Source organism: Littorina saxatilis, linkage group LG6, assembly GCF_037325665.1.
Source record: "Littorina saxatilis isolate snail1 linkage group LG6, US_GU_Lsax_2.0, whole genome shotgun sequence".
Lineage (NCBI taxonomy): Eukaryota > Metazoa > Mollusca > Gastropoda > Littorinimorpha > Littorinidae > Littorina > Littorina saxatilis.
The window spans coordinates 11,076,533-11,095,971 of NC_090250.1; the positions used below are offsets into that span (position 1 = coordinate 11,076,533).

General features: G+C 45.2%; 2 protein-coding genes across 2 annotated transcripts; one reads left to right on the forward strand and one right to left on the reverse strand.

Annotated features, from left to right (window-relative positions):
• Positions 1–15,465: 15,465 nt before the first annotated feature.
• On the forward strand, positions 15,466–15,971 carry LOC138968090 (histone H3). Its single transcript, XM_070340652.1, has one exon. It carries the CDS (start codon positions 15,466–15,468, stop codon positions 15,874–15,876), a length of 411 nt encoding a protein of 136 aa, XP_070196753.1. The 3' UTR covers positions 15,877–15,971.
• A 482-nt stretch (positions 15,972–16,453) lies between these two features.
• Positions 16,454–17,108, reverse strand: LOC138968091 (histone H4). Its single transcript, XM_070340654.1, has one exon. It carries the CDS (start codon positions 17,063–17,065, stop codon positions 16,754–16,756), a length of 312 nt encoding a protein of 103 aa, XP_070196755.1. The 5' UTR covers positions 17,066–17,108; the 3' UTR covers positions 16,454–16,753.
• Positions 17,109–19,439: the final 2,331 nt, after the last annotated feature.

Consider the following 19,439-nt stretch of genomic DNA (forward strand, 5'->3'; position numbering starts at 1 on the left):
TTATTCCGCCCTGCCAGGCAGGCTTTCGTAAAGGACGATCCTGCACAGACCACGTGGTACGGCTGGTGGAAAAAATGAAAAAAACATTAACAAGTAAAAACAAAACCCTACTAACTACCTTTTTCGACGTAAAGAAGGCCTACGATACCGTCTGGCACGCCCGCCTACTCGTTAAAATCCAGCGGCTGGGAATCACAGGCCACACGTACAACTTTATTAAAGATTTCATAACAGGTAGATCCATGCAGGTTAAAGTGGGCGACGCTCTCTCTTACCCACACCCCTTAGAAATGGGGGTACCCCAGGGCAGTATAATTGCTCCGATTCTCTTCAGTGTCATGCTCCATGACATAGACCTAGTAGACGTGAAAGGTGCAACCGTCCTACTGTATGCAGACGATATGGTCATCATTGACACACAAAAACCTAGAATTTATAACAAAACAGAACCCAAAATGAACCCTTTTCAAACCAAGGTAAATAACCTGATAGATTACATGCACCTAAATGGCTTCGACCTCTCTGCAGAGAAAACAGTATTCATGGTTGTATCCAGGCATAAAGTGTTATTAGATAACTGTCGCCTTACAGTGGGTGACACTAAACTAAAACCAAGCAAAACCGTGAAATTCTTAGGGGTCGTCATTCATAGAAACCTGCTCTGGGGCCCCCACATAAACCACCTTGTAGAAAAAGCAAACAAAGTAATTAGCGTGATAAAATTTCTGCGAGCGGAACCATGGGCCAGGGGACAGAAGTTTTTAACAGACATAGTTAAAGCACTTGTCCGGTCACGCCTCACATATGGCCAAGAAGCCTTTTTCGCTGCCCCTAAATCAGACCTTAAACTGCTGGAAACAGTAGAGTTAAAAGCCCTAAAAATTGCACTCAATATACCCAGATCGGCAAACAACAAAGCAACATATGATGAGGTGGGCTGGCTAAGCCTAGCTGAAGAAAGAAAGTTGCGGGCAACACAATATGTATTAAGAGCCACGGCAACTGACTCTAACCCCACAAATGAAGTACTGACAGACGACTTCACCCAGTTTAATAACATAAAGTATACCTGGCTAAGAGAGAAATCCCAAAGACAGTATGATAAAATCTACCCAATATGGGAGTATGCCAAACCAATCCTAAAAAAAGTTAATCTAGAGACTGAAGATATAGTAAGACACAACGCTCCTATGCACCCCCCCTGGCTACTCGAAATACCATCTATTGCGGACAGTCTACCCATAGACTTAAAAAAATCGGATAACCCCCTGCTTGCGGGATCGGTAGCTAAAGAGCTGATAAACACCAAGTATGTACACTTTTTAAAAGTATATACGGACGGGTCAAAATTAAGCGACGGCTCAGTGGGCTGTGCGTTTGTAATTCCCGACCTCCAAATTACTAAAAGGTTTAAATTAAACGATGGTGTTTCCATTTTCACAGCAGAATTATTCGCCATTTATATGGCGCTTTCCTACGTAAATGACCTTACTAACAAACCGTTCGCAGTAGTAGTCTGCACAGACTCTAAATCCTCCCTCCAAGCACTCCAGTCAGAAACAAAAAACAGATCAGAAATTCAGACAGAGATTAAATTCCTGGCCCATCAAATTATCATCACTGGGACCGAACTACAACTCCAGTATGTTCCCTCACACACAGGCATACGAGGAAACGACCTAGCGGACTGTGCGGCGAAGGAAGCCGCACTCTTACATAAACAGTTTGTCATAAACTTAAAAGTCTCCCTGTCAGAGGCCAGCTCTAAAATTATTAACTTACTAAACAAGGAACAAAATCAAGGGGAAGAGAGGGACAGGTTCCCTGTACTCCCCCTCTCTCTACTAACCATGTTCAGGAAAATCAGAACAAACAGCTGTTTATACACATTTATCAAACCCCTCTGCGCATGCGGAGAGCTTGTAAATTTTCACCACATTTTCACGGCATGTCCACATACAACATACTTTCACAGGCTACATGAACACATAAAAACACTCAATCTCACACCTACACAATGTCTCCATCATCATAAAGACCTAGGGTGGAGCCATGTTAAACTGGTCTGCAAAACAATATACACATCACCGCTCGGGAAGTGGTTCTAAAAACAAACTAGTTCTACATATCTAAACGACGTAGCCAGTATATTGATACCCTCCAAATGCCTGCGCCCCACAAGGGAGCGCTCCCATTGGCCGGTTCCCCACTGGGGGCCGGAGCACTGGCGATGTCCAAAAATAGCTCAACTACCATGCCCCAACATCTCTCCTGCATAGTGCGACGAAGCCACAGCCCAGTGCGACGGGCCCACAGCCCCCGACCTTCACCCCAGCCTAACAGAACGGACGGGCTCAAAACACAGTACCGGGTACAAAAAGGCTCTAAACCGGTCCATCCCCCCCACCTCCCTGTGCGTACAGTAGGTACGCGTCCCTGTCCCACACCTCCCCCACTCCACCCCCACCCCAGAAGGAAGGGGGCTCGTGTCCTGGCGTCTACCCATTATACTCTCTACCATATTCCAACTACTCAGTTGGTGTGCGAGCTCGCCAGCACCCCCCCGCCGGGAGCGAAGGGCATCCCTGCTCCACCTGGCACGGGTGTAGCTGTGCACCGCACACCAAACACCCATATAAAAAGAGACGCTCCTCACCACCATACTCCAACCTCTCGCCTATCTGGTGTGCGCGTCCCGCCGGTGTCCGCCCAACGGGAGCGACGGGCCCGTTACCCCCCCTCCCTCCAACCTCATCCCCCCTCCCCTCCCCGCCTCTTCTTGAGGGTGGGTCACCGAGCACCGCACACCAAGACTCACCCAAATTAAGACACCTAATGAATAAACTAAAACTAATTTACTAGATTATTTGTAGATAAACAAACCTATTTTACTTTAAGAGGACTCAGGTCCACTCTTACCATTCCTTTTTTATTCTATTATGTGTTTAGGGTACAAATGACAGAATGAAAGATCTATGTTGTATATATATGTTATATGTTTAAAGGCAAGGCAACCTCTGTATATATGTAAATTGCTGAGACATATTAACTTCAATTTGAAGTAACTGGACTTTTAAAACTTTTTATCAGAGTGGCTCTGAAATTTTATCAATTTTTTAAACACAACTTTGGAAATAATAAAGAATCAAAAAACTCTTTTAATCCCCCCTCCCCCACAAAGTGTCTCGCGTGGCGAAGGGTACGTGCTCATATCGCACAAAAAGAAACAACATTTTATAACAAACCCTTTTATCAAACAACTTTTAACATCCAAACAACTCCAACCCATCATGCTCCGGCCCACTCCCCCCTCCCCCCACCCCCCCCCCCCCCCACAATACAGCGTATAACCAAATCATGTCCCAATATAGGTCCTTAGTTACCTGGGAGGACGTTAAACCCCAAATTCTCTCTCTCTCTCCTGGCTGCTTTTATAGATAACAAACGCCTTATCACCCAAAGATTTCTAAAGAATCAAAATAACATAAATTATGACCTGATGAAACATCATCAGAGAAATTGCAGTAAGGTAACTGCCCAAGCCAAGCTGAAGGACTGGTCAAACTTCGTGTCAGAAAACATAACATCATATAAAGACTCCAGTAAGGTATGGAAAAAGATAAAACAGCACAAAGGTAGATTTAAACTTCCAGATAAACCCCTTAACGAAAACGGCAGATTAACGGTAGGAGACAGGGATAAGGCGGACGTGCTGGCTGAGACCTTCTCCCGGGTTAGTAAATTAAAGTACATGGAACCAGACAAACTGCATTTCCGTACTGAAATGGAAAAAGATTTTAAACACCCAGAGCCAGATAATAGCAATCCCATAAACTGTGCCATGTCTGTCTCGGAATGCGGGAAGGCCATTAAACAAATAAAACAGGTGAAGAAGGCCCCCGGATCATGCAGAATCTCATATAGTATGATAAAACAACTCCCAAACCATTTTGTAAGTATTCTAACTGACTTTTTTAATACATGTTGGAAAAATGATAAAATTCCTATAGCCTGGAAACAAGCACAAGTCGTGGCGATCCCCAAAGTAGGGAAACCCAAAAACCTTCCCAGCAGTTACAGACCGATCTCACTCACCCCCCACTTAGGGAAAATCTATGAACGTATTATCAAAAACAGGATGGAGTACTTCCTTGACAAAAATAACATTATTCCGCCCTGCCAGGCAGGCTTTCGTAAAGGACGATCCTGCACAGACCACGTGGTACGGCTGGTGGAAAAAATGAAAAAAACATTAACAAGTAAAAACAAAACTCTACTAACTACCTTTTTCGACGTAAAGAAGGCCTACGATACCGTCTGGCACGCCCGCCTACTCGTTAAAATCCAGCGGCTGGGAATCACAGGCCACACGTACAACTTTATTAAAGATTTCATAACAGGTAGATCCATGCAGGTTAAAGTGGGCGACGCTCTCTCTTACCCACACCCCTTAGAAATGGGGGTACCCCAGGGCAGTATAATTGCTCCGATTCTCTTCAGTGTCATGCTCCATGACATAGACCTAGTAGACGTGAAAGGTGCAACCGTCCTACTGTATGCAGACGATATGGTCATCATTGACACACAAAAACCTAGAATTTATAACAAAACAGAACCCAAAATGAACCCTTTTCAAACCAAGGTAAATAACCTGATAGATTACATGCACCTAAATGGCTTCGACCTCTCTGCAGAGAAAACAGTATTCATGGTTGTATCCAGGCATAAAGTGTTATTAGATAACTGTCGCCTTACAGTGGGTGACATTAAACTAAAACCAAGCAAAACCGTGAAATTCTTAGGGGTCGTCATTCATAGAAACCTGCTCTGGGGCCCCCACATAAACCACCTTGTAGAAAAAGCAAACAAAGTAATTAGCGTGATAAAATTTCTGCGAGCGGAACCATGGGCCAGGGGACAGAAGTTTTTAACAGACATAGTTAAAGCACTTGTCCGGTCACGCCTCACATATGGCCAAGAAGCCTTTTTCGCTGCCCCTAAATCAGACCTTAAACTGCTGGAAACAGTAGAGTTAAAAGCCCTAAAAATTGCACTCAATATACCCAGATCGGCAAACAACAAAGCAACATATGATGAGGTGGGCTGGCTAAGCCTAGCTGAAGAAAGAAAGTTGCGGGCAACACAATATGTATTAAGAGCCACGGCAACTGACTCTAACCCCACAAATGAAGTACTGACAGACGACTTCACCCAGTTTAATAACATAAAGTATACCTGGCTAAGAGAGAAATCCCAAAGACAGTATGATAAAATCTACCCAATATGGGAGTATGCCAAACCAATCCTAAAAAAAGTTAATCTAGAGACTGAAGATATAGTAAGACACAACGCTCCTATGCACCCCCCCTGGCTACTCGAAATACCATCTATTGCGGACAGTCTACTCATAGACTTAAAAAAATCGGATAACCCCCTGCTTGCGGGATCGGTAGCTAAAGAGCTGATAAACACCAAGTATGTACACTTTTTAAAAGTATATACGGACGGGTCAAAATTAAGCGACGGCTCAGTGGGCTGTGCGTTTGTAATTCCCGACCTCCAAATTACTAAAAGGTTTAAATTAAACGATGGTGTTTCCATTTTCACAGCAGAATTATTCGCCATTTATATGGCGCTTTCCTACGTAAATGACCTTACTAACAAACCGTTCGCAGTAGTAGTCTGCACAGACTCTAAATCCTCCCTCCAAGCACTCCAGTCAGAAACAAAAAACAGATCAGAAATTCAGACAGAGATTAAATTCCTGGCCCATCAAATTATCATCACTGGGACCGAACTACAACTCCAGTATGTTCCCTCACACACAGGCATACGAGGAAACGACCTAGCGGACTGTGCGGCGAAGGAAGCCGCACTCTTACATAAACAGTTTGTCATAAACTTAAAAGTCTCCCTGTCAGAGGCCAGCTCTAAAATTATTAACTTACTAAACAAGGAACAAAATCAAGGGGAAGAGAGGGACAGGTTCCCTGTACTCCCCCTCTCTCTACTAACCATGTTCAGGAAAATCAGAACAAACAGCTGTTTATACACATTTATCAAACCCCTCTGCGCATGCGGAGAGCTTGTAAATTTTCACCACATTTTCACGGCATGTCCACATACAACATACTTTCACAGGCTACATGAACACATAAAAACACTCAATCTCACACCTACACAATGTCTCCATCATCATAAAGACCTAGGGTGGAGCCATGTTAAACTGGTCTGCAAAACAATATACACATCACCACTCGGGAAGTGGTTCTAAAAACAAACTAGTTCTACATATCTAAACGACGTAGCCAGTATATTGATACCCTCCAAATGCCTGCGCCCCACAAGGGAGCGCTCCCATTGGCCGGTTCCCCACTGGGGGCCGGAGCACTGGCGATGTCCAAAAATAGCTCAACTGCCATGCCCCAACATCTCTCCTGCATAGTGCGACGAAGCCACAGCCCAGTGCGACGGGCCCACAGCCCCCGACCTTCACCCCAGCCTAACAGAACGGACGGGCTTAAAACACAGTACCGGGTACAAAAAGGCTCTAAACCGGTCCATCCCCCCCACCTCCCTGTGCGTACAGTAGGTACGCGTCCCTGTCCCACACCTCCCCCACTCCACCCCCACCCCAGAAGGAAGGGGGCTCGTGTCCTGGCGTCTATCCATTATACTCTCTACCATACTCCAACTACTCAGTTGGTGTGCGAGCTCGCCAGCACCCCCCCGCCGGGAGCGAAGGGCATCCCTGCTCCACCTGGCGCGGGGGTAGCTGTGCACCGCACACCAAACACCCAAATAAAAAGAGACACTCCTCACCACCATACTCCAACCTCTCTCCTATCTGGTGTGCGCGTCCCGCCGGTGTCCGCCCAACGGGAGCGACGGGCCCGTTACCCCCCCTCCCTCCAACCTCATCCCCCCTCCCCTCCCCGCCTCTTCCTGAGGGTGGGTCACCGAGCACCGCACACCAAGACTCACCCAAATTAAGACACCTAATGAATAAACTAAAACTAATTTACTAGATTATTTGTAGATAAACAAACCTATTTTACCTTAAGAGGACTCAGGTCCACTCTTACCATTCCTTTTTTATTCTATTATGTGTTTAGGGTACGAATGACAGAATGAAAGATCTATGTTGTATATATATGTTATATGTTTAAAGGCAAGGCAACCTCTGTATATATGTAAATTGCTGAGACATATTAACTTCAATTTGAAGTAACTGGACTCTTAAAACTTTTTATCAGAGTGGCTCTGAAATTTTATCAATTTTTTTAAACACAACTTTGGAAATAATAAAGAATCAAAAAACTCTTTTAATCCCCCCTCCCCCACAAAGTGTCTCGCGTGGCGAAGGGTACGTGCTTATATCGCACAAAAAGAAATAACATTTTATAACAAACCCTTTTATTCAAACAACTTTTAACATCCAAACAACTCCAACCCATCATGCTCCGGCCCACTCCCCCCTCCCCCCACCCCCCCCCCCCCCCACAATACAGCGTATAACCAAATCATGTCCCAAAATAGGTCCCAGCTACCTGAGAGGACGTTAAGCCCCATAGTCTCTCTCTCTCTCTCTCCTGGCTGCTCGCCTTTCCCATATAAAAGGTCTCTCTAGTTCCTGGCTGCTCTCACACGCAATTTGACTTCTTGACACTCAGTCAGGAAAAAAACGCTCACGTCACGGAGACACTCCCCGAAAAGTTTTGAACGGTTTGGAAAGGGTCGGTTCGTTGGGGCACTGCACCAGCTACGAGTCGCCTTCACTTCACTCACCACTACAGCGCAACTACTATCTACACTGCCACACCCCCTTTTCTTTTCTCCACTTTTTTCAAACAGTGAGCAGCCTTTGCTGCAAGGTAGGGTTTTTTGCTTGGTGCCGCCATTCTAGGTTCTATAGTCGATTGATTTAGCTTAGGGTCTCTTTTGTTTAAATCCGTACCACCATTTCAAAATTGTAGATAGAACTTAGGTGTCCCCCCCTCTGGTAGGTGTCATCTCTCATTTCTCATTAACATCCCCACCATTGTCATCGCCACCCATTATTCTCCCTCTACTGTTAAAAAAATAAAACGGAAATTCTAGTCCCTAACTGTGTTTAAGCTTTTAACGCATAAAGTATGTCTGTATAGCGTTGCCTTGTCTAGTTGTCCAGTCTATGTGATTTGTCTCTGATGTTTGTTTTCGTCTTTGTTCTTGTCTTGTCTCGTCTCGTCTGAATGAATGAGTGCGCGGTGGAATAGTACTTTTAGCCACAGTTTTTTAGCTGAGCTCCCGCTGAACTCATCACGTTTGAGAGAGGGGGAGTGGAGCCTCCTTCCCCCGTCCACCATGGCTGAGTTCAGCGACACAAATATAGAGACCGATGGCGACGGAGATATGTCCGACGCCTCGGTCATAAACGAGTGGGACGTTGATCCCCTCCACCCCCCAGGAGAAGATGATGAGCCTTTCACGGACTCGCGCGGACGAAAAAGAAAGAGAAAACAAATCCCTGACACCAGCTCAGGAGCTGAAAAAACAGACAATGACCATGACCAGGACCATGACCAGGACCCAAATAAAAGACAAAACTTGACCTTGGACCCAGAAAAGTCCAAAAACCTAGATCAGGAACAAAACCCAAAACCTACGCACCTGGAAAAAAACAACAACCAGGAACACACAAAACCAAAACCAAAACCAGTAAGAAGAAATCTGTTCAGGGAAAATTTAGTCACACCAGTCTTCCTTGAACACCCTGTGATCTTGGAGGATACAAAAGAGGGACCCGCCACGTTCAGGGCGCTGGGCCTCCACAGATTCAAAACAATCCAGGCAGCGGTGGGCCCGGTGCTCTCTCTCCGTCCCCTGGCGGGCGAGAGATGGCTAGTGGGCTGCAACAGCAAAAACCAGCAAAACAAACTTACTAAGATCACTGATCTAGGTGGCGTAACAATTAAATGCTTCGCTCCGGAAGCCACGACCGAGGGCGTTGTCAAAGGAATCCCTAGGGAACACTCTGAAAATGAAATCCTACGGATGGACATCCGAGTAAACATCAAGTCGGAATCAGGCAAGACTGCCCAGAAAGGCCTGGCAGCCATCAAAAAAATAGTCAGATTAAAAAACAAAAAAGGAGACATCTCCGAGGCTATCAAAATCACATTCAGAACGGCTGTTCTGCCAGACAGTGTAACCCTCGAGGGGGAGGAGCTTCCCCTCGAGGCGTTCGCCTGCCCAGTCAGACGCTGCGGGCGGTGCAGCCGATTTGGGCATAGCGGTCCACAGTGCCGGGCAAAAACAAAGACATGTGCTAGATGCGGTGGCAGGGACCACGACGTGGCAGGGGGCTGCGAACAAAAAAGATACTGTGTTAACTGTCACGGTGGACACTCCGCCGCTTACATGGGATGCCCGGAGTACAGGGTAAGACTGAGAGCAAACACGATCCGCTCTCAGTCTTACATACCCTACTCCGAGGCAATGCAGCGCGCGAGAAAAGAAATCCTCAATGAGAAACAGGAAAAAGAAGAAAAACAAACACGGGACTCTCCCGCACAAATAGATAGCTTCTGGAAAACACAAACACACACACATAACCAAGTCACCTCCACCCCTGCGGAGGGATATGCAAAGGCGCTCAGGCGCACACAGCTGGGGGAAACTCGACAACCTCTCCCACCACGCATACCCAAACAGACAACCTCAAATAAGTCTAACAGCCACGTGCCACCCAAACCTAGACAGACAGCCATAGACAAATCAATCAGCCACGAGCCACGAACACAACGCACACACGCAGAACAAACACAGACAAACAAAATCCCCTCATCCTCAGACACTATAGAAAAAGCAATAGACCACATTTACACCCGAGTAATGGAAAAAGTAGAGACCAGCATCACAGACATCCTCAGGGCAGAAAAACTAAAAACCGAAAAGGAACTAGCCACAGCAATACTACAAAAGCAAGAAAATCAAAAACAACAAGAACTCACGACTAACACTCCAGACGGCGAGGCCACAGAATTCGTGCAAATGTGCCTCAGTTTTATGATAGCGGCCAGACAGCAACAAAACCCAGGCTTCTTGATCAAATCCATTGAAGACGTTTATTTCTCTTTAACTAAAAAACCGGCAGTACATACCTCACCAGACAAAAAACTACTGGCACTGGGTGCCCTGGCTGGAAGCAGGGAGCTCAGCGCACGAGAAATTCAAGACATTAGAAATAATGCATAATAAGCAACATCGAACAGTTAACATGCTCTATAAAGCGCAATTAATATTTACGATTCTAGTGTCCATAATGGCAGGAAAAACAGGGAAAGAAAATATTTTACCGTGCGGTAAAAACCTAACAGTACTACAGTGGAACTGTCGCAGCCTAAATAAAAATATCTTGTATCTGACCCAATTTTTAAGCCAAAATAAATGCGACGTCCTCTGTATACAGTCTCCCCTATGCTATTTTAACAAATTACCAAACCTGGAGGGCTTCTATTACCCACCTGTTATTGACCTTAAAGACAAAGGCAAATGGCTAAAAGTGGTAACATATATTAAGTGCGGGCTATCGTACGAAGCCATAAAATCGCCGGTAACACCTAACCCACTCGGACACTCCTGTGCCGTCCAGATACCATCAAAATACGGCAAAAAAATCAACTTAGTAAATGTTTATTATCCTAAGGGATGCAGCAAAATAGAGGATTCAGCATGGCTGACTGAGCTAAACGAAAATGCAGGCCACTGGATGATAGTGGGAGATTTTAATGACCATCACAACATGTGGGACCCTTATGTTAAAAACAAAACCAGCCACCTCGCTGACAACATAAATAACTCTCTTCTACAATTACTAAACGACGGTTCCGTTACTCGGATACCGGACGTTCACAATCATAAACCCTCTGCCATAGACCTGTCCCTGGTCAGCACGGACATCTACCTAAATTCTGACTGGACAGTCTTTCCAGACACCCTGCAATCCGACCACCTAGCTATTTTGATTACCCTGTATAACACTGACCCCGGACATGAAAATAAAAATAGGAAAGCAGAGTATAATTACAACTTAGCGGACTGGTCGCTTTTTCAACAGCTACTACAAAAACCCTCAGCAGAGGACGTTCAAGATAACGATATCGAAATATATTATAACAACTTGCGAAACTGCATTATAGACGCAGCTGACCGTAGCATACCTAAAAAAACATTTAAAAAGTTCACAGGTAAAACCCAGCCTGCCTCCTGGTGGAATGAGGAATGTCAGGAAGCCATAGATAACAAACGCCTTATCACCCAAAGATTTCTAAAGAATCAAAATAACATAAATTATGACCTGATGAAACATCATCAGAGAAATTGCAGTAAGGTAACTGCCCAAGCCAAGCTGAAGGACTGGTCAAACTTCGTGTCAGAAAACATAACATCATATAGAGACTCCAGTAAGGTATGGAAAAAGATAAAACAGCACAAAGGTAGATTTAAACTTCCAGATAAACCCCTTAACGATAACGGCAGATTAACGGTAGGAGACAGGGATAAGGCGGACGTGCTGGCTGAGACCTTCTCCCGGGTTAGTAAATTAAAGTACATGGAACCAGACAAACTGCATTTCCGTACTGAAATGGAAAAAGATTTTAAACACCCAGAGCCAGATAATAGCAATCCCATAAACTGTGCCATGTCTGTCTCGGAATGCGGGAAGGCCATTAAACAAATAAAGCAGGCGAAGAAGGCCCCCGGATCATGCAGAATCTCATATAGTATGATAAAACAACTCCCAAACCATTTTGTAAGTATTCTAACTGACTTTTTTAATACATGTTGGAAAAATGATAAAATTCCTATAGCCTGGAAACAAGCACAAGTCGTGGCGATCCCCAAAGTAGGGAAACCCAAAAACCTTCCCAGCAGTTACAGACCGATCTCACTCACCCCCCACTTAGGGAAAATCTATGAACGTATTATCAAAAACAGGATGGAGTACTTCCTTGACAAAAATAACATTATTCCGCCCTGCCAGGCAGGCTTTCGTAAAGGACGATCCTGCACAGACCACGTGGTACGGCTGGTGGAAAAAATGAAAAAAACATTAACAAGTAAAAACAAAACTCTACTAACTACCTTTTTCGACGTAAAGAAGGCCTACGATACCGTCTGGCACGCCCGCCTACTCGTTAAAATCCAGCGGCTGGGAATCACAGGCCACACGTACAACTTTATTAAAGATTTCATAACAGGTAGATCCATGCAGGTTAAAGTGGGCGACGCTCTCTCTTACCCACACCCCTTAGAAATGGGGGTACCCCAGGGCAGTATAATTGCTCCGATTCTCTTCAGTGTCATGCTCCATGACATAGACCTAGTAGACGTGAAAGGTGCAACCGTCCTACTGTATGCAGACGATATGGTCATCATTGACACACAAAAACCTAGAATTTATAACAAAACAGAACCCAAAATGAACCCTTTTCAAACCAAGGTAAATAACCTGATAGATTACATGCACCTAAATGGCTTCGACCTCTCTGCAGAGAAAACAGTATTCATGGTTGTATCCAGGCATAAAGTGTTATTAGATAACTGTCGCCTTACAGTGGGTGACATTAAACTAAAACCAAGCAAAACCGTGAAATTCTTAGGGGTCGTCATTCATAGAAACCTGCTCTGGGGCCCCCACATAAACCACCTTGTAGAAAAAGCAAACAAAGTAATTAGCGTGATAAAATTTCTGCGAGCGGAACCATGGGCCAGGGGACAGAAGTTTTTAACAGACATAGTTAAAGCACTTGTCCGGTCACGCCTCACATATGGCCAAGAAGCCTTTTTCGCTGCCCCTAAATCAGACCTTAAACTGCTGGAAACAGTAGAGTTAAAAGCCCTAAAAATTGCACTCAATATACCCAGATCGGCAAACAACAAAGCAACATATGATGAGGTGGGCTGGCTAAGCCTAGCTGAAGAAAGAAAGTTGCGGGCAACACAATATGTATTAAGAGCCACGGCAACTGACTCTAACCCCACAAATGAAGTACTGACAGACGACTTCACCCAGTTTAATAACATAAAGTATACCTGGCTAAGAGAGAAATCCCAAAGACAGTATGATAAAATCTACCCAATATGGGAGTATGCCAAACCAATCCTAAAAAAAGTTAATCTAGAGACTGAAGATATAGTAAGACACAACGCTCCTATGCACCCCCCCTGGCTACTCGAAATACCATCTATTGCGGACAGTCTACCCATAGACTTAAAAAAATCGGATAACCCCCTGCTTGCGGGATCGGTAGCTAAAGAGCTGATAAACACCAAGTATGTACACTTTTTAAAAGTATATACGGACGGGTCAAAATTAAGCGACGGCTCAGTGGGCTGTGCGTTTGTAATTCCCGACCTCCAAATTACTAAAAGGTTTAAATTAAACGATGGTGTTTCCATTTTCACAGCAGAATTATTCGCCATTTATATGGCGCTTTCCTACGTAAATGACCTTACTAACAAACCGTTCGCAGTAGTAGTCTGCACAGACTCTAAATCCTCCCTCCAAGCACTCCAGTCAGAAACAAAAAACAGATCAGAAATTCAGACAGAGATTAAATTCCTGGCCCATCAAATTATCATCACTGGGACCGAACTACAACTCCAGTATGTTCCCTCACACACAGGCATACGAGGAAACGACCTAGCGGACTGTGCGGCGAAGGAAGCCGCACTCTTACATAAACAGTTTGTCATAAACTTAAAAGTCTCCCTGTCAGAGGCCAGCTCTAAAATTATTAACTTACTAAACAAGGAACAAAATCAAGGGGAAGAGAGGGACAGGTTCCCTGTACTCCCCCTCTCTCTACTAACCATGTTCAGGAAAATCAGAACAAACAGCTGTTTATACACATTTATTAAACCCCTCTGCGCATGCGGAGAGCTTGTAAATTTTCACCACATTTTCACGGCATGTCCACATACAACATACTTTCACAGGCTACATGAACACATAAAAACACTCAATCTCACACCTACACAATGTCTCCATCATCATAAAGACCTAGGGTGGAGCCATGTTAAACTGGTCTGCAAAACAATATACACATCACCGCTCGGGAAGTGGTTCTAAAAACAAACTAGTTCTACATATCTAAACGACGTAGCCAGTATATTGATACCCTCCAAATGCCTGCGCCCCACAAGGGAGCGCTCCCATTGGCCGGTTCCCCACTGGGGGCCGGAGCACTGGCGATGTCCAAAAATAGCTCAACTACCATGCCCCAACATCTCTCCTGCATAGTGCGACGAAGCCACAGCCCAGTGCGACGGGCCCACAGCCCCCGACCTTCACCCCAGCCTAACAGAACGGACGGGCTTAAAACACAGTACCGGGTACAAAAAGGCTCTAAACCGGTCCATCCCCCCCACCTCCCTGTGCGTACAGTAGGTACGCGTCCCTGTCCCACACCTCCCCCACTCCACCCCCACCCCAGAAGGAAGGGGGCTCGTGTCCTGGCGTCTACCCATTATACTCTCTACCATATTCCAACTACTCAGTTGGTGTGCGAGCTCGCCAGCACCCCCCCGCCGGGAGCGAAGGGCATCCCTGCTCCACCTGGCACGGGTGTAGCTGTGCACCGCACACCAAACACCCATATAAAAAGAGACGCTCCTCACCACCATACTCCAACCTCTCGCCTATCTGGTGTGCGCGTCCCGCCGGTGTCCGCCCAACGGGAGCGACGGGCCCGTTACCCCCCCTCCCTCCAACCTCATCCCCCCTCCCCTCTCCGCCTCTTCCTGAGGGTGGGTCACCGAGCACCGCACACCAAGACTCACCCAAATTAAGACACCTAATGAATAAACTAAAACTAATTTACTAGATTATTTGTAGATAAACAAACCTATTTTACTTTAAGAGGACTCAGGTCCACTCTTACCATTCCTTTTTTATTCTATTATGTGTTTAGGGTACGAATGACAGAATGAAAGATCTATGTTGTATATATATGTTATATGTTTAAAGGCAAGGCAACCTCTGTATATATGTAAATTGCTGAGACATATTAACTTCAATTTGAAGTAACTGGACTTTTAAAACTTTTTATCAGAGTGGCTCTGAAATTTTATCAATTTTTTAAACACAACTTTGGAAATAATAAAGAATCAAAAAACTCTTTTAATCCCCCCTCCCCCACAAAGTGTCTCGCGTGGCGAAGGGTACGTGCTCATATCGCACAAAAAGAAACAACATTTTATAACAAACCCTTTTATCAAACAACTTTTAACATCCAAACAACTCCAACCCATCATGCTCCGGCCCACTCCCCCCTCCCCCCCCCCCCCCCCCCCCCCACAATACAGCGTATAACCAAATCATGTCCCAATATAGGTCCTTAGTTACCTGGGAGGACGTTAAACCCCAAATTCTCTCTCTCTCTCTCTCCTGGCCGCTCAGTCGACTCTAACTTCGAAATGGCACGTACCAAGCAAACCGCCCGTAAATCCACCGGAGGAAAAGCTCCTCGCAAACAGCTGGCAACCAAGGCCGCTCGCAAAAGCGCCCCTGCCACTGGAGGAGTCAAGAAACCTCATCGTTACAGGCCTGGAACTGTGGCTCTTCGTGAGATCCGTCGTTACCAGAAGAGCACCGAGCTCCTGATCCGCAAGCTGCCCTTCCAGCGTCTGGTGCGCGAAATCGCCCAGGACTTCAAGACAGACCTGCGCTTCCAGAGCTCTGCCGTCATGGCTCTGCAGGAGGCCAGCGAGGCTTACCTGGTCGGTCTCTTTGAGGACACCAACCTGTGCGCCATCCATGCCAAGCGTGTCACCATCATGCCCAAGGACATCCAGCTGGCCCGCCGTATCCGCGGAGAGCGTGCTTAAGTTGCCCCTCCAACGGTTCCGACTCCTCCAAACCCGGCTCTTTTCAGAGCCACCTTCATTTTTCCCAAAAGAGTTGGTCTGCTCTCGTTGCCATCCTAATTGTTACACTCGTAGCAACCATAAACATTTCCTTTCAACACCCTCCCTAAGTACTCGCACTATAGTCACACTCCATTTAACGAACCAAAAACTCCAGCCCTTGTGTTGTCCCTGCGCATATGATCATTTCAAACCCCTATTTGTCATCTGTATTTGACCAAACATCAACAGCTAATGCATTTCAACAATTTGCCTTCTCTCTCTGCCCTATGGACGGCTTTCTTGTCCAAAATGAGCACTCTCACTACAAAATCATGGTCAAGAATGCATTATTTCTATCCCGCAAATCGTTACTTTCTATCTCTAATGCAACACAACACCAATGGGAGGGATCCCTTTCTCTATGAGTGAAGCTCTGTGTGATGAGCACAAATGAATGAGCACGTCATAATCCATTCTGCTTGTGCGCCTATCGACACTGGTTGGCATCAAATTGACCCCGTCTGTGGCTTGAAGCGCTCCAATTTGATATCAATAAGTGATCATTTTATTTGCCTCTCATCATTTTCTTGACAGTTCCCTTTCGCTCAGTTGCAATCATACATCCAACCCCCTGCCCTCCCTCCTTCTCTTTTGTTTACGTAGCCAACACTTGTATAGATTTACGACGACACTATCAATGACAAAACAATAACAAACAATAGTGTTTTAATATGTAAACACGAAGGAGTTAGCAGTGGCAACGAGACACATTCAGCCCCTCTTGGGAAAATGAAGGTGGTCCTAAGAAGGACCGGAGAAGGGTTATTGTGGATGCGAGATCCGCGACTTGATGCGTCTAACCACCGAAGCCGTACAGAGTACGACCCTGGCGTTTGAGGGCGTAGACCACATCCATGGCGGTCACAGTCTTCCTCTTGGCGTGCTCAGTGTACGTGACGGCATCACGGATCACGTTCTCCAGGAATACCTTGAGAACTCCGCGAGTCTCCTCGTAGATGAGACCAGAGATACGCTTGACACCGCCACGGCGAGCCAGACGACGGATAGCGGGCTTGGTGATACCCTGGATGTTATCACGCAAAACTTTCCTGTGACGCTTGGCGCCCCCCTTTCCGAGACCCTTTCCTCCTTTACCACGGCCAGTCATGATGAATGTTTCTACGAGTCGTGCGATTCGAGAATGCTTCTCAGCTCGCCGGCGCAGCCGCCTTATATACAGCAGACGCGGGCCCGTGAGAAAGCAAAACACCGCTCCACAAGCGTGAACTTTGATTGGCTGAGAGAGCGAAGAGTCGCCTCGCTCTATTTTCACACCCACTGTCTGTGTCTGTGTCTGTGTCTGTGTCTGTGTCACTGGTCACTGTCACTGGTCACTGTCACTGGTCACTGTCCACTGTCACTGTCAGCAAATGTCTTCAGCTCAAGTAAAACACATCATATCTCAAATTGCTCATACCCAGCCCCAACCTGCAATGTGAAAAGTCTGTGTGGCAGGAATTGCAGCTATATGATCATTTAGATACATTGCTGCAAAGAAGGACATCATTATCATTATCATTATAGCCTGCGGCACATCGATTCAAGTTGTACATTCTCCATGTGAATGTGATGCAACTTGAAGCCTGCTCACTTGAAACGTTGCTTGTTGGCGTAGCAACTCGATTCACCTTACCTTCTTCGTCTTCTTGTTCTTGTTCTTGTTCTTTTTGTTCTTGTTCTTGTTCTTCTTCTTCTGCCTTCGTGGGCTGAAACTCCCACGCACACTCGTGTTTTTGCACGAGTGGAATTTTACGTGTATGACCGTTTTTTCCCCGCCATTAAGGCAGCCATACGCCGCTTTCGGAGGAAGCATGCTGGGTATTTTCGTGTTTCTATAACCCACCGAACTCTGACATGGATTACAGGATCTTTTCCGTGCGCACTTGGTCTTGTGCTTGCGTGTACACACGAAGGGGGATACGCCACTAGCAGGTCTGCACATAAGTTGACCTGGGAGATCGGAAAAATCTCCACACTTAACAGGCCGGGCCTGGATTCGATCCCTCGACCTTCCGATTACTAGAGGCCGACGTCTTACCACCCCGCCACAGCGCCCGTCGGATTCACCTTATCAATTAGGCCTCACATTCACTTGTCATCCACGTTTGTTTTGACGCGATCACCTACCGTAGGCAGGGTTCAGGCAGGCACCCGTGGTGCATGTGGTTGTTGGACAAAAGCGTTTTTGTGGCTGTGATTTGTGCATGCCTTGACTATTTTCATCTGTACAAAATTGTGTATGCATATGTGTATGTATGTATGTATGTATGTATGTATGTATGTATGTATGTATGTATGTATGTATGTATGTATGTATGTATGTATGTATGTATGTATGTATGTATGTATGTATGTATGTATGTATGTATGTATGTATGTATGTATGTATGTATGTATGTATGTATGTATGTATGTATGTTCCTGATATGACTTTATCTATGTGATTTGCTGGATGGCACAAAGCAGCCTCTGCCTGATAATAATAAAACAAGTCGCGTAAGGCAAAAATACTTTTTCAGCAAGACCGTATATTCGTAGCATCGTAAGTCCACCGCTCGTGGCAAAGGCAGTGAAATTGACAAGAAGAGCGGGGTAGTTAGTAGTTGCGCTGAGAAGGATAGCACGCTTTTCTGTACCTCTCTTCGTTTTAACTTTCTGAGCGTGTTTTTAATCCAAACATATCATATCTATATGTTTTTGGAATCAGGAACGGACAAGAAATAAGATGAAAGTGTTTTTAAATTGATTTCGAAAATTTAATTTTCATCATAATTTTTATATTTTTAATTTTCAGAGCTTGTTTTTAATCCAAATATAACATATTTATATGTTTTTGGAATCACAAAATGATGAAGAATAAGATGAACGTAAATTTGGATCGTTTTATAAAAAAATTGCTAAAACAAATACATCCGGGGATATCATTCCCAGGAACTCTCATGTAAAATGTCATAAAGATCGGTCCAGTAGTTTGGTCTGAATCGCTCTACACACACAAACACACGCACAGACATACAGACAGACAGACAGACAGACAGACAGACAGACAGACACAGACAGACAGACACACACACGCACAGACAGACAGACAGACAGACAGACAGACAGACAGACACAGACAGACACAGACACACAGAGACACACCGAGACACACAGACACACACAGACACACAGACACATACATACATACATACATACATACATACATACATACATACATACATACATACATACATACATACATACATACATACATACATACATACGACCCTCGTCTCGATTCCCCCTCTATGTTAAAACATTTAGTCAAAACTTGACTAAATGTAATGAGGGTTTATTAATTTTAACCCTTGGTCTATTCGCACTTTCATGACGACTTGTTGTGATGCTGATTATTATTGAATTTGTGTATGTGTAATGATGTTGTTTACGTCTCAATTGTGTAGTGGCTATAAGTAATAACAACCCCCAAAACGGCTGCG